General features: G+C 42.3%; 1 protein-coding gene across 3 annotated transcripts in view; it reads left to right on the top strand.

The window, feature by feature from the left end:
* Positions 1-142: 142 nt before the first annotated feature.
* crebbpa (CREB binding protein a) overlaps positions 143-20,614 on the top strand; it is a 24,921-nt gene continuing 4,449 nt past the window's right edge. The window contains exons 1-29 of one of the 3 annotated variants that reach the window (XM_049721128.2): positions 143-1,068; positions 5,763-6,433; positions 8,904-9,083; positions 9,639-9,894; positions 10,589-10,702; positions 11,128-11,391; positions 11,488-11,587; positions 11,689-11,826; positions 12,246-12,363; positions 12,464-12,635; positions 12,788-12,850; positions 13,017-13,138; positions 13,281-13,493; positions 14,315-14,629; positions 14,895-15,074; positions 15,205-15,370; positions 15,574-15,692; positions 16,721-16,960; positions 17,083-17,171; positions 17,702-17,782; positions 17,926-17,982; positions 18,330-18,407; positions 18,492-18,559; positions 18,687-18,837; positions 19,180-19,326; positions 19,410-19,523; positions 19,610-19,775; positions 20,203-20,370; positions 20,463-20,614. The exon at positions 20,463-20,614 is cut by the window's right edge and continues 10 nt beyond it. In XM_049721128.2, the coding sequence (XP_049577085.1) occupies positions 981-1,068; positions 5,763-6,433; positions 8,904-9,083; positions 9,639-9,894; positions 10,589-10,702; positions 11,128-11,391; positions 11,488-11,587; positions 11,689-11,826; positions 12,246-12,363; positions 12,464-12,635; positions 12,788-12,850; positions 13,017-13,138; positions 13,281-13,493; positions 14,315-14,629; positions 14,895-15,074; positions 15,205-15,370; positions 15,574-15,692; positions 16,721-16,960; positions 17,083-17,171; positions 17,702-17,782; positions 17,926-17,982; positions 18,330-18,407; positions 18,492-18,559; positions 18,687-18,837; positions 19,180-19,326; positions 19,410-19,523; positions 19,610-19,775; positions 20,203-20,370; positions 20,463-20,614 (4,790 nt within the window). In that variant the 5' untranslated portion in view covers positions 143-980. Of the gene's footprint in view, positions 1,069-5,762; positions 6,434-8,903; positions 9,084-9,638; positions 9,895-10,588; positions 10,703-11,127; positions 11,392-11,487; positions 11,588-11,688; positions 11,827-12,245; positions 12,364-12,463; positions 12,636-12,787; positions 12,851-13,016; positions 13,139-13,280; positions 13,494-14,311; positions 14,630-14,894; positions 15,075-15,204; positions 15,371-15,573; positions 15,693-16,720; positions 16,961-17,082; positions 17,172-17,701; positions 17,783-17,925; positions 17,983-18,329; positions 18,408-18,491; positions 18,560-18,686; positions 18,838-19,179; positions 19,327-19,409; positions 19,524-19,609; positions 19,776-20,202; positions 20,371-20,462 lie in introns of all 3 variants that reach the window. The other 2 variants (XM_049721127.2, XM_049721129.2) reach the window with 2 other exon arrangements.

Raw genomic sequence — 20,614 nt, 5'->3', positions numbered from 1 at the left:
ATTCTTTTCGACCAATTAAGGATCCACCAGGTAATGACTTGCATGTATTTTTCGACAGTCCTATAGCGCCGCCCGTGGTCGGGCCGGTGTTCTCACGTAGGGCGTGATTGCGCGGCCCCTCCCCCTCACAGCCGATCTGGAAAAGAAAAAAAACTTTTTTGTATCGAAGGAATCAACAGCCGCCATCTTGTTGTGGCTCGGAATAGGGATTTCGGTCCAACACTGGGTTTAACGTTGAAATCGAGCATGCTTTCCGCGGTATGACAGCATCCTCCCCCCGAAAATGAAATCTTAACATCGACTCGGAGACATTTTGTGCAGAAAAAAAGGAGAAATTGGATCGGTGGTCGTCGGACAGAAACGCTCGGTATATCCGATTTCAGAGTGCGGCGATTGAGCCCTGTCGCCGTTCGGGAGCAGCATTGTTTACCGTTCGCAAGCTGGCATCGGACCTTGGCTTTCGAAGTGAATTGCAAAATCCGCCCATTTTTGTGCACCCGTGCATTTTTGTGGAGCGTCTAGCTTTTTTTTTGTTGCATGAAGAAATTTTGACGTCACGCAAAATGGGTACTTTTAACATTTAGAATTTACGACCTTTTCATCGGAATGCAGCAGTTCACCTGAATTCATTGGATTGACGTCTTCAAGTTCGATCTTTTCATGGGGAATCTTTTAATTGGGGTTATTTAATGCTAATAATGTGGGTGTTGGGTGTTGGATTATCATGGGGTGAATGGCGGTGGCGGAGCGGGGCGCTATTGCATCTCTTTTGAAGACACAGCACGGAGGAGCTAACTAACGCTAGCTTTTAACTTAGCTGATAGCTGGCGTCCAAGCTAGCTGTTAGTCGGTTAGCTAACGTTAGCAGGCTGTCACCTCGCTAATGTGCTAGCCGGAAAGCTTTGGGCTTGAGCGATCAACGAGCCTGTCACACAATAATTGCGGTTCTTGTCGAAACTGACCAGTGGGAGAAGGTAACCATGGCTGAAAACCTGCTGGACGTCGGACCTCCGAGCTCCAAGCGGCCGAAACTGAGTTCACCTGCCCTATCGGCGTCTGATGGACCAGGTAAAGGCCCCGCAAATGTTCCTGTTTAAATGCCATGACCGTTATAGTGTTTGGTATGAGCACCTTTTTGATCACATTTGTCAACACGCTTGCGGTTTGGGTTAAATGTTGACAGGCCGTGCATGTGTACTGGAATGCTTCGTAGTAAGTAACACTCACAGTATTTCCGAATGAATACCTGGCGACAGTTTAATTGCAGATGTTTACTTAGTATGGGTGTTGTCCATGCATAACCATTTTCAGTTTACACGCTAGTGTTGTTTCGCAGCTCTGAGCATTTATACTCCGAACAGAAAAATAGATACAGAAATGCAACACGTGTTTATTCGGTTTTTACCAACTGAAACATTTGAACAGTTTCTATGTGCACAAAATGCGTATATCTCTTAAATAATGTTTTCAAAATCTGTTTGGATCTCCTTTTCCAAGATAAGTTTGGCTGTTTTGTGGTTATCCGTGGCCATCCACATTTATTGCACAGGTGTGCCTTAAGTTAAGACGCCCATATTGGGCCATTTTAAAACGTTGCTGGTTTTTTTTTTTTTTTTTTTTTGGGTGACAAGCATGTCTTTTGTGGGTCTTCGAGTTAAGCTAATAAATGGGAGCAAAATAAAAGGTGTGTGTTTATCCTGGTTAAAAAAAAATCATAATTTCCAATGTTATGTAGAAGAATTCAGCGTTAATAAACTGATAACAGTGAATCACGTTTAACTACTCTATACGCTTCTTAAATCAGTTTCCCAACCTTAATTGAGCCTCGGCAAAAATGCACTTCTATTCATTCATTCATCATCCAAACCGCTAAACCTCATGAGGGTCGTGGGGATGCTGCAGCCTATCCCAGCAGTCGTTGGGCGGTAGGCGAGGTACACCCTGAACTGGTCAGCAGCCACTCGCAGGGCACTTAGACGAACAACCATTAACATTTTACATGAGAAAGTAAAACCTTGTGGCACACCACCTCGTTATGTACATTGTCTTTTACTAAAGGGGCATTTATAGTCCTGCAAAGTCGAAATAAAACTCTTCTAAATTTGATCCATCACAATGAAGAGTGCTGCTCACAAGCCTGTCAAGTTTGAATGGTTAAAAGAAAATCTCCAAGCATGTACAATAAGGCTTCAAAATTGTGACAAATTAAACAGTTCACTCAAACATAATTAAAAAGTGTTGTTGTGATATAATTTCATCCCATGGACTACACTTGGAAAAAAGTGGCGTGTTGAAGTTATGAAATTTTATTTTGTCACAAAATAAAATCAATGAGATACATTTTAAAGTGGACTATATCTATAGCTACTTTTAAACGAGACTACATATCTACTATCTTGATTCAGAAGAATTTGTTCAGTTCACTCAAACATAATTAAAAAGTGTTGTTGTGATATAATTTCATCCCATGGACTACACTTGGAAAAAAGTGGCGTGTTGAAGTTATGAAATTTTATTTTGTCACAAAATAAAATCAATGAGATACATTTTAAAGTGGACTATATCTATAGCTACTTTTAAACGAGACTACATATCTACTATCTTGATTCAGAAGAATTTGTTTTGTGCAACCACTGGACAAAATAAAATTACATTGATTCAACAAAAACCTCTTTGCGTGTATCGGGAGAGGTTTGTCTAAAATCGAAACATTTTTAGAGAAGTGCTGCTAAGCACAGTTCAAATTCAAGTGAAAAATGTCGATTATCCAAAAATTAAAACCATTTGGCCGTTCATCAAGTGGAAATGTTTTTTTTCCTCTACCTTTAACCATGCAAAATGTTTTTTTTAAATCAGATTACTGAATTATTAAATATAATTTTCAGGTGAATATCTGAATAACAAGGTGTTTTCTAGCTAACCATATAAACACCAGTAAAGCGTGACGAGCACACAGAATTATCGATTGCTTGTAATGTACTTGCTCATTACAACCCCTCAACGCCAACACAACAAGAAAATACTAAACACTTTGTTTCTGCAGCCTGGTATATAAATAATCAAATAACATGTTAATTTAACACCGATTGATCATGTGCCAGTGATGCATGTGTTCGAATTAAGTACATCCAAAAGATTATTTTGTCTCCACACACACCCTCATGGTCTTCTCCACAAAGCAAGAGAGGTGCCATTCAAAAAGAGGGCAACTGCACTGTTTGCCTTGTCTCCAATTCACTAGCTATGGAGTGAACAAGTGTAACAATTTTATGCCTTCAATTTTTTTTATTCATTTGAGGGTTGCATGCACCCCAATTCACTGTTTTTTGGGAAAACACATTTATCAGCTTTCTTTGAAGAAGTATGCATTTCACTTGCTGTCAATTATACTCACATTTTTGCTATTAGTGGACTGATTTAAAACAATTGCATTGGGACCTCTACTTATGAACTTAATTAGTTCCACGGTTGGGTTTGTAAGTAGAAAAGTTTGCAAGTAGAAGTAACGTTTCCTATCGGAATCAATGTAAAAGCAAATAATGCGTGCCAGACAATCCCAAAAGACACACTTTTTGCCCTATTACTCTGTGTAAAACTCACAGAAAACCAAAACAACAGTTTTATTTTAGCTTTTTCAAACCTTTTAACAAAAAATAAATTCTACTTTATTTTTGACCTCCTAGCTTTGCTTGGGGAGGGGGCAACCTGTTCTAATTTTCTATACTTGCTAAAAATACCCCTGAGAAGACACAGAAAAGCTCATGCCAATCAATTATTGTATACTTCCACGTACCAACCAGTCTTTGCAATGTGCTCACATACTCCTCATTGCTTTTTGGTGCAATTAATGAGTTTTTCGAATGTGTGGACATTGAATGCACCTCGTGCAGAACGCGAGTGAGAACCTAAAAAAAAAAAAGTGGAAAAGAGAACCTTGCTTCTAAAGATGAACATTGACAAATACAAAAGTGTGTTCTTCATGTTTTTATTGAAAACAAGCTGGTACTGTCTGCCGCTCGGCAACTGCTTTTGCCTTTCACTCAATGTGTGCACGCTCTTGCAGCAGGGGATACCTACTTTGACACAACACCGGCCATACTCCGCCGCGAGCTCGGAGATACGCATGCATTCGTCATGCTCTTTTATGAGTTCGCGTTTCATACCGATAGTTTTAGGAGACTAAGCTATAGTACTTTTTGTGCGCGCGTGTGTGTTGGGGGGGCTGATGCGTTGGTTCGGAAGTCAAAAATTGGTTTGTAAGTAGATGCGGAAAAATAGCGAGGCTCCGGTTCGTATCTCGAAAAGTTTGTAAGTATAGGTGTCGTAAGTAGAGGTACCACTCTATATAACCTGAGCCACACTGGCATTTTGTATTTTCACATTCACCTCATACCAAAAAAATATTAAGTTAATTTGGCACCTGTGGTTGAGGGAAGAAATTTTTTTTTTTTTTTTTTTTTAAATGGTGAAATTATTGAAGCATTTCTGACTGCAATTTTTACGGATATTCTTCTTGTTTACGCTGTTGCGTCAAGTTAAGTTTGTTTGCTAATGTTGATTTTTAAGACCCGAGGCTAGTTGTATGATGATGAACTGAGACGGACAGCAGCTTTCGGGAATAACAAAAACTTGTATACTGACGTCACAAATGTGCACAGTATGTTTTCTCATGCTCACCGATTGAATCATCAATTGACATCAACAACCACCTTGTCTGGAACAAAATCTTGATCAGAATGGGGGTCCATGTAAACGTGGACATTGTCGCTCTCTAAATTAAGTGAAGGCTGAACGATATGGCCTAAAATGTATATTACGGTATAAATTTAATCTCTTCAGCGTAACTGTATGGTCGCCAGCCAATCGCTGGCCATCCAATTCTTATTGGTAGATATTTTGTTTCAAACCATGCCATTTGTTCCGTTGTAACCGATCGATTGGAGTGAGTGACTAGGTATTATGCGCTTCACCTGTTAAGTACAGCAACAGCAAATTTTGTGAGTGGAGAATTTTGTCGCGTCATATCTCTGCGTGATCATGACGTGCACAGTTGCGTTGGAAGTCAGTCAAAACGAACAAACATAACAGTTTCCTTGTGGCTTCTCCTGAGACTTCTGTCCCCCTGCATGATGTGCTACCCAACCAAAACATTGCTTTGCATTTTTGGTGCACAGCCAAAGAGCCTGCAGGCAAGCTTGGAGTGTGTGTGTATCTCTGTTCAGAAATGAATGGTGTTGCTGGCCATCAATGTGTCTGCTGCTTTCAAAGGAGGGACTGAGACATACGAGTGAGCAAAACAACTGATAGTCCCTTTAAGCCTAAAACAAGCTTCGTCCACAATCAGGAAGACTAGAAAAATATATTTTGTGTGTGAACACATTGAAATATCTCATTTGCAATCACATTTATGGAATGATTATGTTGTGAGCACAGGCCCTATGGGGGTGTCATATTTATAATGAGGACTATAAATCCACCATCATTTATTTTCAAGTCTACTTGAGGTGCAGGGAGTATAAATAGGTAGTAGGAGTCAAAATATGCATCCTACATTTAACAAATCACAGGTTCTCCCTGGACATGTTGGATTGTGGTTTCCTAGTTCTAAGAAGTAGATGTTTTAAAACTGCATAATATTTACAGATTCAGAAGAATTTTATATTGATTATTTAGCATTTAAGAGTGTATGTATTTTATCCAATTATTCAACTGAAGAATGCAGATTAAGATAATAAAGTATTCTCTTTCCTTTTCAATTCAAGATCTTGGATCACTGTCTTGGGACGATCTTGAAAATGACCTTCCAGATGAGTTAATCCCCAATGGTGGAGACTTGAGCCTTATGGGTGGGATGCCTACAAATGGTGGAACAGCACCTGGCTCTGGTGGGCCTGGCGGCACTACTACGGTCCCAGATGCAGCTGCAAAACACAAGCAACTCTCCGAGCTTCTACGAGCTGGTAGCACCTCCACGATGACGGGTGTAGGATTGAGCCCTCAACCTGGAAGCATGGGGCCTCAGCTTGGCACACCTATGGGTAAGAGCCCCCTTGGCCAAGGTTCTCCCAACAATCACCCATCGCCTCAAGCCCAGAAAGCAGGAACACCAACCGGAGTAGCAGGGCAGAACAACAATGCTTCAACAATGAGTCTGAACAGCCCAGGCTTCAATCAAGCCTTGATGAATAATAGCCAGGGTCATTCCGGGCTGTTGACGCAGAGTGGGCAGCCCCAACCTGGGCAGGTCATGAATGGGGGACTTGGGCCTGGTGCTGGAAGAGGGCGAGGAGCAGGGGTGGTTGGCATGCAGTACCAGGGACAATCCATGCAAGGAGCTGCATCGGGAGCAAGCAGTGCTTTGGCAGACACTCTTACCCAGGGAGGACAGCAGATGGCTGCACATGCAGCACAGCAAGCAAGCAACATGAATAAGGTAAGTTGCACCCCTTCCCACTTCACAAGCTTTTGAGTGACTTTCTGGCTGTGATAAGACTTTTTCTATAGAGTTCATCCAAGGTTGACGTTAACCTAGCATGCATTTCACACGCATAAAAGCTTTAACACCTGACAACATTCATAATGTCATGGTCCGTAGTGCAATTTGCAAGGCATAAAATAACAGCAGTTTTGAAAGTCTAGTTTTGCGTTCTAATTTTGAGAAGCAATATTTCACACGTTCATGCCAGTGGACCTAAAGAAAGGGTTTTCAATCAAAATCAGGGATGTTCGATACAACTTTTCTCAGACTGATCCCAGTACGAGGGCTCAAATCTTGAATAGTAACCGATGCCACGTTACCGACACTAGGGCTGAATGATATGCAATATTGTCGTTGAATCAAGCGCTACCTATATTATTGCGATATTTAACATGTACCTAAAGAAATTATATTTTATCATCTAATGAAGGAATGATAATTTTTTCAACGTGGGAAAATAAGACAGCTCAATGTATCTGTAACTAATTAATTGTAATTACTGTAATTAATGTTCAACTATTGGATCGCAATGCACATTTAAGTTTGCGCCTGAGGTCAAATTCAGATAAAAGCATACAGTTCCATCTAAACTTTGCAATATGCATATTACATGGGCCAATATCGCGATATCGATATTTTTTCGATATATTGCACAGCCCTAACCGATTCCACATGTACCTTTTGATATTTAAAATTTCCCCCAAAACAACAACGAATCCTTTTAAAGAAAGACCTATACAGCCAATTCACGCGTCACCTTTTGCGAATGCGCTACTTCACGGGTTTATAAATGACGGGAGAATGGCGTTGAAATACATGGCGATAGCGCGGGGCGTGCCTCTGAGCAATTTGCTTCACTGAGGACAAGTGCGGGGTGCGTGGCTGGCTGCCGCGCAGGTAGGAAAAAAGCACTGCCGTCCAGGATTCGGTACAACGGGAATGAGCCCTGATCGCGTGGGGAGTGCCTCTGAGCACTGTGCGTCACTGCGAATGTGACTGAGTTCAAGCGCAGGAGGCGGCAGCCAGCCACGCGCACCAACCGGTGCAGAAGGACACGTGACAATATCACGTTTGTTCCTTTATTTACTGTAAAGGTACAATACATGCACAGAACAGTGTGAGAATGGTTATTAAGGAAATAAGAAAGGTTTATGTCGCGTAAAAGTATTGGGGAGGGTTTAAAAAGCTTTAATATGTATTGGACCACAATGCAACTGGAGATTCATGCCACAACGGTGACTCACTTTGGTTTCGCTATGTATGATGTTCCCTGGGTTAGTGTATTGTAGTAATTCTGAAGTTGAACACTTTGCATTGTTGGCCAAGACGAATCATATTTTTAATTGACTTACAATACACCCAAGGCCTCTATCGGCCAACAAGAAACACTGTGTTGGAATTTTCAATACATTGGTAGTTACATTTGTAAATAATGCATATACTGTTTCTACTTTGCGGATTTTCGTTTTTTGCGGTGGTTCTGGAACACATCTCTCGCGAAAACGAGGGATCGCTGTATATCACAAATATAGCATTTCTCATTCAAATGAATTTAATGGCAATATTTTTCTATCTCTATGCATATGCAGATATGGCATCATTATGGGCATCTGTCAAACATGTATGCCTTTGGTTCCCAATCCTAAAGCAGCCACAAAAGGGCTTCTAATACTGGTATCAGCTGTCGTGCCGATTTGTTGAAATACGTCCGCGTATCGGCCTGATATCAATACTCGCCCACCCCAAATAAAAATATGACAAGACAGGCGATTTGAATGTCAGGCTGCAGTTAGTGTTGTACTAAGTACCGGTATCATATTGTGTATTTGAGCTGAAATAAAGTGAGACCGTAATTTCCAAATCGAATACAATGAAAGCGCTCCAACTATCCGCCAGGGGGCTGGCACGCGGCGCCTATCGCCGTCACACGGAAGGCAATAGCCAGACTACGACACGCATCAGGTTCAATCCTTCACATATAAATAAATATCCAAGTCTGGATGTGTACGTTGCCACTAGCAGAGTAGCTTCTTGTAAAGGACCGTGTGTGCACATTTTTGAGTCGCTTTCCTGGAGCGCTCGCATTCACAAAAGAATGGCGCAACCGGCCCTGGTGCATTTAGGCATTACAGACTGCCCACTCAACTTTTTCGTTTTTCGTATGAAGACACACTAGCTGGGTTTAGATTGAGCCATGTATTTCGATTGGAATGAATCCGAATGGCATAACGGAATGCAAATGCCCCATATCTACACCTCAATTGGATTAAATTGTATCATTTGTATTTTACTCAGCCTTTGTTAATGTCACTCAGAATCAGTACGAGACGTGAAACAGTGGGACATTCAGGGTCATTGTTGCTGCTTGTGAAGTTATTGCTGCGAAATGAGTCTTAATGATGTCTTATATTTGATGTCTTTTCAGATTGGCCTGGGTAGCAATGGGGGTCCATTTGTGGCTCAGGCCTATGGACAGGCTGCTGCAGGCCCTGGCCAGCAGCTCAACCCTCAGCAGCAGCTCCAGAACAAGTCGGCCCTTGCCAACAATCTACCACCTTTCCCAAATGAACTCAAGGGGGCAGCTGTCAACAGTGTGCCAAACATGGTCAGTGCTTGTCACCTATCATGCCATTACGTTTCTAGAAACAAGGGGTGGGAGAAATAATTGATTGTTGGGTGCATTGCCATGTAGTTTCATTTCATGTTGTAAAATTGACTGTTTTAGTGACGAGTACATATATACAAACATATTATTAAAATTATTAAGCATATACCTGATGCCAGGGGGGGGCTTTTTAAGTCACACTTGGGTATTTTATTTTTTATCATAAATCTATTCTATTGGTTAGTCCACATGCCCATTAAGTGAGATGGCTGATGTTGTGGTTGCCAAAAAATAGGGTGGAAATTCATCTTCACTATAAAAAATATGACTATTAATTCTTAATTCACACAGTGAAGTAACTTGCTTTTAAAATCCAACAATCAGTGAAAGTACTTTTTCCAAAATAACTGTGGCGACATTGTATCTAAGCATTATGGTGTGACGGCCCAAAACTGCTGAACTACAAAATCTAATTGCATGTCTTTTAAGTTTGGGATTTGTGGTTGTGTGACAATATGAAATAATTTGCCTGACTTGTCCTTTCCACCTATGCAGCAGCCACAGCTACAGGCAGCCATGTTGCCACTGGCCGGCGGCGGAGGTGTGGCAGTGCCTTCAGCGGGTCCAACAGCCGACCCAGAGAAGCGCAAGCTGATCCAGCAGCAGCTGGTCCTGCTGCTCCATGCACACAAGTGCCAGCGAAGGGAGCAGGCCAATGGGGAGGTGCGGGCCTGTGCCCTACCTCACTGTCGCACCATGAAGAACGTCCTCAACCACATGACCCACTGCCAAGCTGGGAAGTCATGCCAGGGTACGTTTGGAGTATATAAGACTGGCAATGTATTTTAAGCAGTTTTTGTTATTTTACCAACGCTTACAACAAGGGGTTCACGTTTGCGTTGTGCCCGGTGCACATGCACTTTCTTGTAAACAGCATCCATGATGGTGCCGAATCCAGTCTGTTGTACACGTGTACTCCCGAGTCCTTGTGCTGTTGCGCAATCTGTCCGTGAGGATGAGAGGTCCAGCAGTGGTCCCAGCCTTTTTAAAGTCCCCAACTGGCTGCGATCAGGTCCCGTGGTTTTATGTAGATGTATTTCTTTTTCACTGGTGGTTTTGGGTTTGTTGTTGGGGAAGCAGCAAACATTTCCTGGTTCAAGGGATAGAGTCCTCAGAGAAAATGAGGCAGCTATCCATTCCGTGAGGTTGTCAGTGTTGTTCCCATGTGGATCACAAAGCATACTCCAGTCGGTAGTTTCAAAGCAGTTTTGCAGCTCATCGCTGGCTTCTTGACTCCATATCCCAATGCGTTTTACTGGTGTGTTTAGTTTTCATTCAATGTTTTTCGTCTTAAATGTAGTCCCCCTGACTCCAATTGACTATACTTTTTGCTTTAATGGTCGTTTACCTTGTTACTGTCCCCAAAGAGTTTTCAATATATTTATAGTTTGAATATGTTCATCATTATTTGAGTATGGACCCTGCTCCTTTGTTTCTTATCGCAGTGGCTCACTGTGCATCGTCCAGACAAATAATCTCCCACTGGAAGAATTGCACACGGCATGACTGTCCGGTCTGCCTGCCGCTGAAGAACGCTAGTGACAAGCGCACACAGCAGCGTAAGTACAAGCAATAGGCTCTTTGCATATTAACAATATTTGGATTGGAACCTGCCCATAAACATATATGTACCACATTTAGTTTTCCTCAACAGCTCAAAAAAATCCTGCTTTCTTTTCTTACAAGTGCTCAGATCATTTGACCATCCATTTTTTTTGTAAAACGAAAGGTAACAAAATTAAAAATGAAAGAAATTAAATGCGACTGGTTAATTCTGAACACACATTTAGTCTTAGGGTGTGCAATGACATTAATGGTGGAAGATGTTTAAAATACTGCAATGTATTTTGGTCTTATATTTTACGTGTATCACAAAACGCTTGCATTTAATGTATTTGTAGACTTGTTGTATTCACTGTCATTCAAAATGTCCATATGCAAAGTACAATTATTAACTGAACGCTTCTTTGACACTTTTCTTTAGCCATGCTGAGTTCCCCCAATACAAGTCTCCAAAATTCCATGTCTACGGTTGGTGTGGGCCAGTCGAGTGCCCCTACCATCAATACCTCAACCCCCATTGACCCCAGCTCCATGCAGAGAGCTTACGCAGCACTTGGGCTGCCTTATGGTAGCCAAGCCACTGGGCAGGCCCAGTCCCAGCAGGTCTCAGGTCCAGGGCAGCCTACAGGTGCACAGAATGTTCAGGCCCAGCTTCCTCAACAGATGCGATCCATCAATGCACTTGGTAATGTCTAACCCGGTTGTTTTGTTACGATTAGCTTCTGACAATTTTTTTCCAGCTGTGCTGACTGAGAGTGCTAAAAACATTGTGTCGTTGCAGGTAACCAGATGGCCCTTACAGGTGCTGCAATGGGTGTGACGTCTTCAGAACAGTCCAATCTGCATACTGATTCTCTACCCAACACACTCAACACTAACAAGTCAGTATAGTTTTTCTTGTCTGCAGCTTGACATTTTCATGATTTTAACACTTGAAATATGTATTATATGTTATTTTTCACCTGGTTTCTTCCACCTTTAGTCAGCTGTTGTCAGATGGTTCAGGTGTAGGCTCATTGGGCAACCTACCCACAGCAGCACCCATCTCCTCCACTGGCACTCGGAAAGCCTGGCATGAGCATGTCACCCAGGACTTGCGCAATCACCTCGTACACAAACTGTAAGTGTATAGCTTTACTGGAAATGGTACTTTAAGTCTTTTGTTTCTGTTCAGAAGGTGGGGGGCTGCAGGGTTCTGTATTGTGCCCCCTATTGTTTGTCATCTATATCCGTAAACAACTTGGGTCAAATTGTATCTGATGCAAATTTGCAATTTTATGCTGATGACACAACTCTGTTATTTACTGCTTTGGAGCAACTGTTTTTCAAACTGTTGAATCCCTGCACAAAGCTATTGCTGCTATCCAGAACTTATTAACTCAAATTTTAATTCATTTGAATTCAAAATTCATTACATGGAGTAATTGTAGTACCTGCATATTGTGTCATATTCAGTGGTGTGCTGTAACCATGCATTCCTTGACTGTTGCTTGGATGCAGTTTAGATGCATTGCTCTCACTTCCCATGTTCCACTGCAGAGTGCAAGCCATATTTCCTACCCCTGACCCGGCAGCATTGAAGGACAGACGGATGGAGAACCTAGTTGCTTATGCTAGAAAGGTGGAGGGGGACATGTACGAGTCAGCAAATAGCCGGGTAGGTGCTCAAATTAACCAATGACTGATGTATTTATAAAACCCTGCCTCATAATCACCAAAGTTAGGCTGATATGATATTCATGTTACCTTCTGTGTAGGATGAATACTATCACTTCCTTGCGGAAAAAATATATAAAATCCAAAAGGAACTGGAAGAGAAGCGGCGCTCGCGGCTACAGAAACAGATTATCAATCAGGCACCCATGGCTGCCCAGGGTGCCCAGCAACCAGGTCTCCCACAGCCCAACCCCTTGGGCCCTAGGCCACAGAGTAAGTATAAAAAAATATTACAGGATTATAAGATTATGAAATGTCAAGTGTTCCGATTTAGCTGTATTTTGCTATGGACAGTTCTCATCTGCTACCGATTAAAAAAAAAAAAAAAAAAAGTATTCTGATTGTGTGTCTTTCATTGTGTTTAGATGGACCTAATCCTCTGCCCAACATGCCAAATCAAATCATGAACCGCATGCAGGTTTCACAAGGTACGTATGTCTTATATTTTGGACATACTGTTGTCATTACATTTAATTAAAAAAATCAGTTAAACTGCCGTCATTCAGTTCATTCAGAATGAACTTATTGACGCACTTGTTTTTACACTGCGTCAGGGTGCCGATTGCTGAGTATTAATTGTTCTCTATTCTACAGGAATCAACCAATTTAATCACATGGCTCTGCCCAATGCTCAAATGTCGCAAACAACGATGGGGGCTCGCGCTGCCTCTCCAATGAACCACCCTCAACAAATGAACATGAGCTCCGTTCCAGCGGTGAGGAGGGCTGGGAAACCATTTATAATGTTTTGCATTCCACTCTCTCATTATTGTTATTCAACTGCTATGTATGCAAATGATCTTTGCCTGAAAAAAGAAAAATAGTGTCTTATTAGTGCCGTCTGCTTTTGCTGTCCAGGTGGGAATGTCACCCTCCCGGATGCCTCAAGCCCAGGGTATGATCACTGGTCACAACAGTGGCAACATGGTGGGCCAGACAGCAAGCCAGGGACAGTTTATGGCTCAGACTCAGTTCCCTCCTGGATCGACTGCCGTCTCTGCAACAGGGGCAATGAATGTCACATTGGCAGCTGGGATGGGTCAGCCACCAGCACAGGCTGCTGTTACTCAGGTGAGGCCTAAATGAGTGGTGTACACAAGCGTTTCAAATTCCAACAATCTCTCTACAAAAAGTTGGAAAGTTTTAGCCATTTGATATAATGGGCATAATGTTATGTTATGCACACGATACCCCCAACTTGATTGACAGAATTGAGAAAACTTTGACACAAAAAAATTTTAATTAAGCCATAATCACTTATTTTTAAGGGATCAGTCGAGTACGGTTGAAAGATTGATCGAAGAATGTACTCGAATGATATTTTCAACAACAACAAAAAATGGCCGTAACCACGCCGTAAGATCATTTGGTGCAGTTACTATCTCTTCTTTTGCTCCCCCTCTCTATGTCTATCTTTCTCCCCCTCTTTCGCTCACCTCTCGCCTCACCCCTTTTCCCTTCCTCGTTGGATATGAAACTTCCGCTTCTAAATACCTTTTTCCTTTAAAACGGCTTACCAACTTAAATCCCACTCCGCATTGTGGCCAAAGGTAGAATCCTGGTCAGGTATTTCGCCATTTGGTGCTGTCAATAGTAAATCCTTGTTGTGGCTGATGCCTGAAACTTACAGTTGGTTTTCAAATCATTGCATTTACTGTAGTATTCTGAAGTTGGGCATCAGGATTTACCCTTTAATCAAACATACTAATCGCTAATTCATAAATGAAATTTGATTTGTTCCCATTGCAAGGTGTTCTCTAAGCCAAAAGCTGATGCTGCTGTGTGGCGTGGTGATTGTCTGATCGGTTTACTTGGTTTGTCTGCTTACTGTGTGCTCGTCCGCCTTCCTTTTGTGTGCGTGCGTGTGTGCGTGCGTGTGTCTTCTCCAGCAGCAACAGCAGCCGAGTGCTAACCTCCCCATGAATGCACTTGGTCCCTCGCTGGGCCCTCAGCTAGCCTCTTCCCAAACCCCCTTGCACTCAACTCCTCCTCCTGCGACCTCCTCCGCCTCCACGGCTGGGGCGGGCACTAACCTGCCCCTCCCTCAGTCCTCCAGCCGTAGTGCCACTCCCACCTTGTCTGGCCTTGCGTCTGTCCAAGGTGTCACCCCATCCTGCCCAACTCAGCCCCAAACACAAGTGGAGATCCCCTCATCAGCACAGACGCAGCCCCCGCCTCAGCCCTTGCCTCAGCCCCCCACCACACCGGTGAGCCTGAGCTCCTACGCATGCCCTCCACTCTGACCCCTGCAAACTCGCTCTCATGTGCCAACCCGTCCCATCGTCTTCACCTCGCTGTCTGATAATTGCATTTCACCAGTCTCTGTAGCATCCATGACACCTGGATTGTTGCATTTTTTTAGGGGAACCGTGACATTCATGTGGGGTGCTGTACATTCAGCTACGCATGCAACTGCTCAGTTGATCCACGGTTTGTGTATCACAGCTTCACTTTTCTTTCTTTGCCCTACAGCTGTCTCAACCAGGGCCTAGCCTGGATAACCGGGTGCCCACGCCGGCCTCAGCTGCTAGTGCGGACCTGCACTCGCAGCATGTTGCAGCTGACCTGCCTGTCAAGGAGGTCAAAACAGAGCCACACACTGACAAGCTTGAGTTTGAGGCCGCTGGCGGCAAAATTGAACCCAAAATGGAGGTGCGTGTAATCTACATTTCCCACAAGCCTCTTAATTGATTCTTGAGATGCTTCTTTTACCTCAGAGTATTTTACATTATAAGGGTGCATGCATATAAAAAAACTAATGACTTGTTGTCCTTCTATGTAGACTGATGAAGACTCGAGTTCCTCGTTGGTGAAGAAGGAGGAGACGGAGGAAAAGCAAGAGACAATGGAAGTAGAGGAGAAAAAGATGGAACTGAAGACAGAGCCTAAAAAAGAGGAAGTGGAAGGAACCAACAGAACAACCTCCTCTTCGCCCTCTCGGAAGAAAGGTCAGTCGGTGAAACCAAGGATGAAGATTGTTGTGCTCTGGAGCAAAAAGAAAACAAAACAGTTTTGCAAATTGACCAAAACATTGAATTATTTTGTGTAAATCCAGTACCTATAAACTCACCAACCACCAGATGTTATCGTTTTTCCTTGGGCTTGCAAGTAACTTTATTATTCTTTTTCTTTTAAATCTCTCTTCTTTCAGTCTTCAAGCCGGAGGAGTTGCGGCAGGCTCTGATGCCAACGTTGGAATCGCTCTATAGGCAGGATTCCGAGTCGTTGCCCTTCAGACAGCCAGTAGACCCGATGCTCCTGTGTATTCCAGTAGGTAGCGCATGAAAACATGCTTCACACATAAACATGCAACTGTGAAAATGCACGCCCACTGACATGCAGTGTTTTAGGGATGCTCAGAATCAGCCTATCATGTGGAATTTGGTCATTGTTTAATGTAATGTTGCATTATCATTACATGTTGAAGCAGTGGAAGCGTAATGGATTCCAAACAACCAACTGTTCTATAAAAAAAAAAAGAAAAAAGAAAAAAAAGCATTTTATGAAAGAGAAGCTTACATGGCACAAATAGAATTTTGAAATTTCACAAATAAGCGGCATCATTTGTGTCGCAGTGTTTGAAATAACAATAATATAAAAAACATGTATTGCCCCATCTTAATTGTATTGCTACTGAATGCTTTTGAAGTACAAACTAATGAAATTTATAGTGAATATTGCAACGGGGGAACCTTGAATAAGTACTGAACAAGTAATGATTTGCATTTTAATCACAATCTGATAAAGTGGCACTTGCTATTCGCAAAGGCTGTGACTTGACTTTATTGAGAGCGAAGTTGAGCGGTTCAGAAGCAGGCAAAGAGATGGCAACGCTGTAATTAAAGCCTGCCAAGCTAACTGCCTACAAGCTTTTGTGAGTTTTCCGTCCCAGGAGGCCTTGAGTACTTTCTGTTTCGGCTGCCGTCATATGTTTGAGCGCAGCGTGGGTGATAAACACAAAGTGTCTATGCTGATAGAACTCTTGTATGTAAGCCACCTCATCCATGTAAAATCAAGCGTTGACTTCGATACACGCGTCACTGATGTTTGAGCACACATGCGTGTGTGACAACTCTGGGCAGATTATGAGTCATCGGATTGCAAGAATTAAAGTGTAGACCGATGAAATGTTCCTCATTTATTGATGAGGCGCCACCGCCGCTTGTAATGCATGCTGGCACTTATCAGTTTTGGAAAATTTCATGTCAGAAGCAGGTGTAATCTCGTTTTGCTTACATGTTAGTTAGCATGTATCTGCTGTGTAACCCAAGACTTGTCCTCTCTTTCTCTCTCTGTAGGACTACTTTGACATCGTTAAAAATCCAATAGATCTGTCCACAATCAAACGCAAACTGGACACAGGCCAGTACCAGGATCCATGGCAATACGTTGATGATGTCTGGCTGATGTTCAACAATGCGTGGCTGTACAACCGCAAGACATCCCGCGTGTACAAGTGTTGCTCCAAGCTGGCCGAGGTTTTTGAGGCCGAGATTGACCCCGTCATGCAAAGCCTGGGTTACTGCTGCGGGAGGAAGGTATGTTCTACAAAGAAAACTGAATATGAGACATGTCAAAGATTAGCATTATTTTGTGTAAGTTAAAAAAAAAAAAAAAAAAAACATTTTTCACCTTTCTTTTTTGCCACTTTTTTCTGCAGTTTGAGTTTTCCCCACAAACCCTCTGTTGTTACGGGAAACAGCTCTGCACCATCCCAACTGGAGGCACATATTACAGTTACCAGAACAGGTAACCCATCATACTATTTCTGCGTTGTAACAATTTGAATCACACCTAAAAAAAAGAAAAGAAAACCCTACACCGTGTTACCCACTTACCTTTCAAACCAGACAACTGCAGTGATGAGAGCATGGAGAAAAGTTCGACACATTGGTAAACAATCGAGAATAATTCACAGTGCTTCAACATCAGTGGCAAATAATGGCACTAAAACGCCCAAATAACTTCCATTCATTCCCTTATATACACCCCAAACACTGCGTGGTAGTTTGAGCCACGTTCCATTGCACCCCCTGCAGTATCAATCCTGTAATGACAGTCATTTTCTCCAATGACTGCGCGTGGATCAGAAAGCAGCAGGGATTATATCCTTCATTTAACTAATTGCAGAAAGAAAGGTTCTCCATTACACAACTTTAAAAGTCCATGAGTAATTGTGGACATAATCTAAAGGTTGTTTTGGTGTTCGTTTAGGAACTTGTGGCATTTCAATTTCGGCTCTACTTAATGTGCTCAATGCAACATATTCATTCATCCAGGTACCATTTTTGTGAGAAGTGCTTCAATGAGATTCAGGGAGAGAGTGTGACATTAGGGGATGATCCTGCACAGCCACAGACGTAAGTAAACAGACTAATAACAAACATACAGGTGGCCCAGTTACATACATTATGAAAGTACGAGCAGCTCATAGACTTGATGTGTCGGAACTGTGATGTCGGGCTCACTTTTTCTCGCTCATCTGCTGTACATTCCCTGTCAGGATGATATCAAAAGACCAGTTTGAAAAAAAGAAGAACGATGTACTGGAACCTGAGCCGTAAGTAGACACAAACCCACACACCCCTTTAAACTTTTTCATGCTGATATTGCTTTAGTACAAATTTAGTTGCATCACTTCTGTAGTAAACCTAATGATGAACTCTCAAAATGTGATCCCCCTCTCATAATAAAAAAAATAAATCTAACCTCATCTTGCTGCCCAAGAAAACAATAAGAGTCTTATTGTTTGAAAGGTCTTACATCGTTCCAAACAAGTACATCCTTTCACAGGTACGCGTATGTGAAGAGTGGCATTTGTTAAAAGGCAATTAACGTCCGCAAGCCTTTATCATAATGCTGATTTTGTCGTCATTGTGAATATGTTGTATGTTTGCTTCTCTTTAGGTTTGTTGAATGTAAAGATTGTGGACGGAAGATGCATCAGATATGTGTCTTGCACTATGAGGTTATTTGGCCATCTGGGTGAGAAATCCAACCTGTTCATAATCGACGTAATGGAAAATGTCTCGTCCTATTTTGTTTTGTCTAACTATTCACAATCAACAGATTCATCTGTGATAACTGCTTGAAGAAGAGTGGAAAAACACGGAAGGATAACAAGTTCTCAGCAAAAAGTTGGTATCATTTTCTTTGAATCTTTGTTTTTCTTGTGAGTGAGTTGCGTGCACAATCCTTGATACAAATTGAACATCTCAATTTTCCTTCCAAAATTCCCAAATTTCCTTGTTTGATATACCGTAGGGTTACAGTCAACACGACTCGGAATGTATATAGAGGATCGTGTGAATAAATTCTTGAAGAGACAGAACCACCCGGAAGCTGGAGAGGTGTTTGTGCGAGTGGTTGCAAGCTCTGACAAAACGGTGGAGGTTAAACAAGGCATGAAAGCGAGGTGAGAACACTCCCGACCGACCAAGGTACAAATGAGCAGTTTGCTGCGCTACATTTGTTACAAGCCCTCACAGAAAATTATGGAATCACTGCTCATTGAAGATCATTCAAATTTATGTAGGTGGTGATTCTTTAATTTACCGAGGAGGGAGCTACACCGAGCACACTTTGAGACTCACTTCATGTAAAATAATTTGTTTGCAGCAAGTAAAATGGGCAACTTCCTTTATGTAGTTTGAAAGGAGCCAAAACAACTACACACACTACACAATTCACTTTTTTTGCCCTTCATTTTACTATAATCGCACGTCTTTAAATAATTGTTTTCCTTTGACGATTTCAGGTTTGTGGATACGGGTGAGATGCCAGAGACCTTTCCCTACAGAACCAAAGCACTTTTTGCCTTTGAAGAGATTGATGGCGTCGATGTATGCTTCTTTGGCATGCATGTCCAGGAGTACGGCTCTGAATGCCCGTTCCCCAACACTAGGTCTGTACATGGGATGATTCATTTGTGGTTTGAGGCTTTCTGTGGGTTGAATGATCCGAATCTCCAATTTTCTACCCTCACAGACGAGTCTACATATCATACCTTGACAGTATTCACTTTTTCAAACCTCGAGTTTTGAGAACAGCGGTGTACCATGAGATCCTAATCGGCTATCTGGAATATGCCAAGAAACTCGGGTAACCACACCACATGGATTACGTATATTTTGTTCAAATCACAAACGGTTCTCAGGTGTAACCTTTTGGTCTGTGCTTGTGTGAAGCTATGCTCAAGGTCACATTTGGGCGTGTCCACCAAGTGAGGGAGATGACTACATCTTCCACTGTCACCCTCCCGAGCAGAAGATTCCCAAACCTAAGAGGCTTCAGGACTGGTATCGGAAAATGCTGGACAAGGCCTTCGGAGAAAGAATCTTGCACGACTACAAGGTGAACATAATGACCATAACAAAATAAAATAATAAGAGTTAACATACTAAAACAAACAGTATAGAATGTACTGAGCTAAGCTCAAAATACCTAACAGTAAATGAAATGTTATGTTGGTTTAAAGAGTACGAAAAGAAGAAAAGCTACGGATAAACATTGGAAAACCTTGTGATGATAAACGGTTGGAGATGCCTCGCTGTGGGTCTTTGAGTTCACGCTGGGTACTACTAAAAAGCTAGTATCAAAGGACCTGAGGGTCAGTGAAGTTTGATATGGTAAAAGATCTCCGAGATAATTACTTCAACTTGATTTCGCCGCTATTTTTGGCAGTTCCCGTGCCCAGTTTCTCACCGCTTCAACATTTGCCATTTTGTATGTATGACGGACATTTGAAGTAAATTACTAATGGTTTGTGTCTTCTACACAGGATATTTTCAAACAGGCAACTGAGGACCGTCTGACCAGCGCCAATGAGTTGCCCTATTTCGAAGGAGACTTCTGGCCCAATGTTCTGGAAGAAAGTATCAAGGAGCTCGAGCAGGAGGAGGAAGAGAGAAAAAAAGAGGAGAACACAGCTGCTTCTGAAACGCCAGAGGTTTGTCAACAGTCTCGAACTTAGTTGTAATATTTTATTCTAGAGTGAATTTGGTGAATCTACTTATATGCTACTCTTTCATGTGCTCTCAGGGTACCCCAAGTGACAGCAAAAATGCTAAGAAGAAAAACAACAAGAAGACAAATAAAAACAAAAGCAGCATGAGTCGAGCTAACAAGAAGAAGCCCGGAATGCCGAATGTAGCGAATGATTTGTCCCAGAAGCTTTATGCTACCATGGAGAA

Source organism: Syngnathus scovelli, chromosome 5, assembly GCF_024217435.2.
Source record: "Syngnathus scovelli strain Florida chromosome 5, RoL_Ssco_1.2, whole genome shotgun sequence".
In the NCBI taxonomy this organism is placed as follows: domain Eukaryota; kingdom Metazoa; phylum Chordata; class Actinopteri; order Syngnathiformes; family Syngnathidae; genus Syngnathus; species Syngnathus scovelli.
This window is presented reverse-complemented; position numbering and strand designations above follow the sequence as displayed.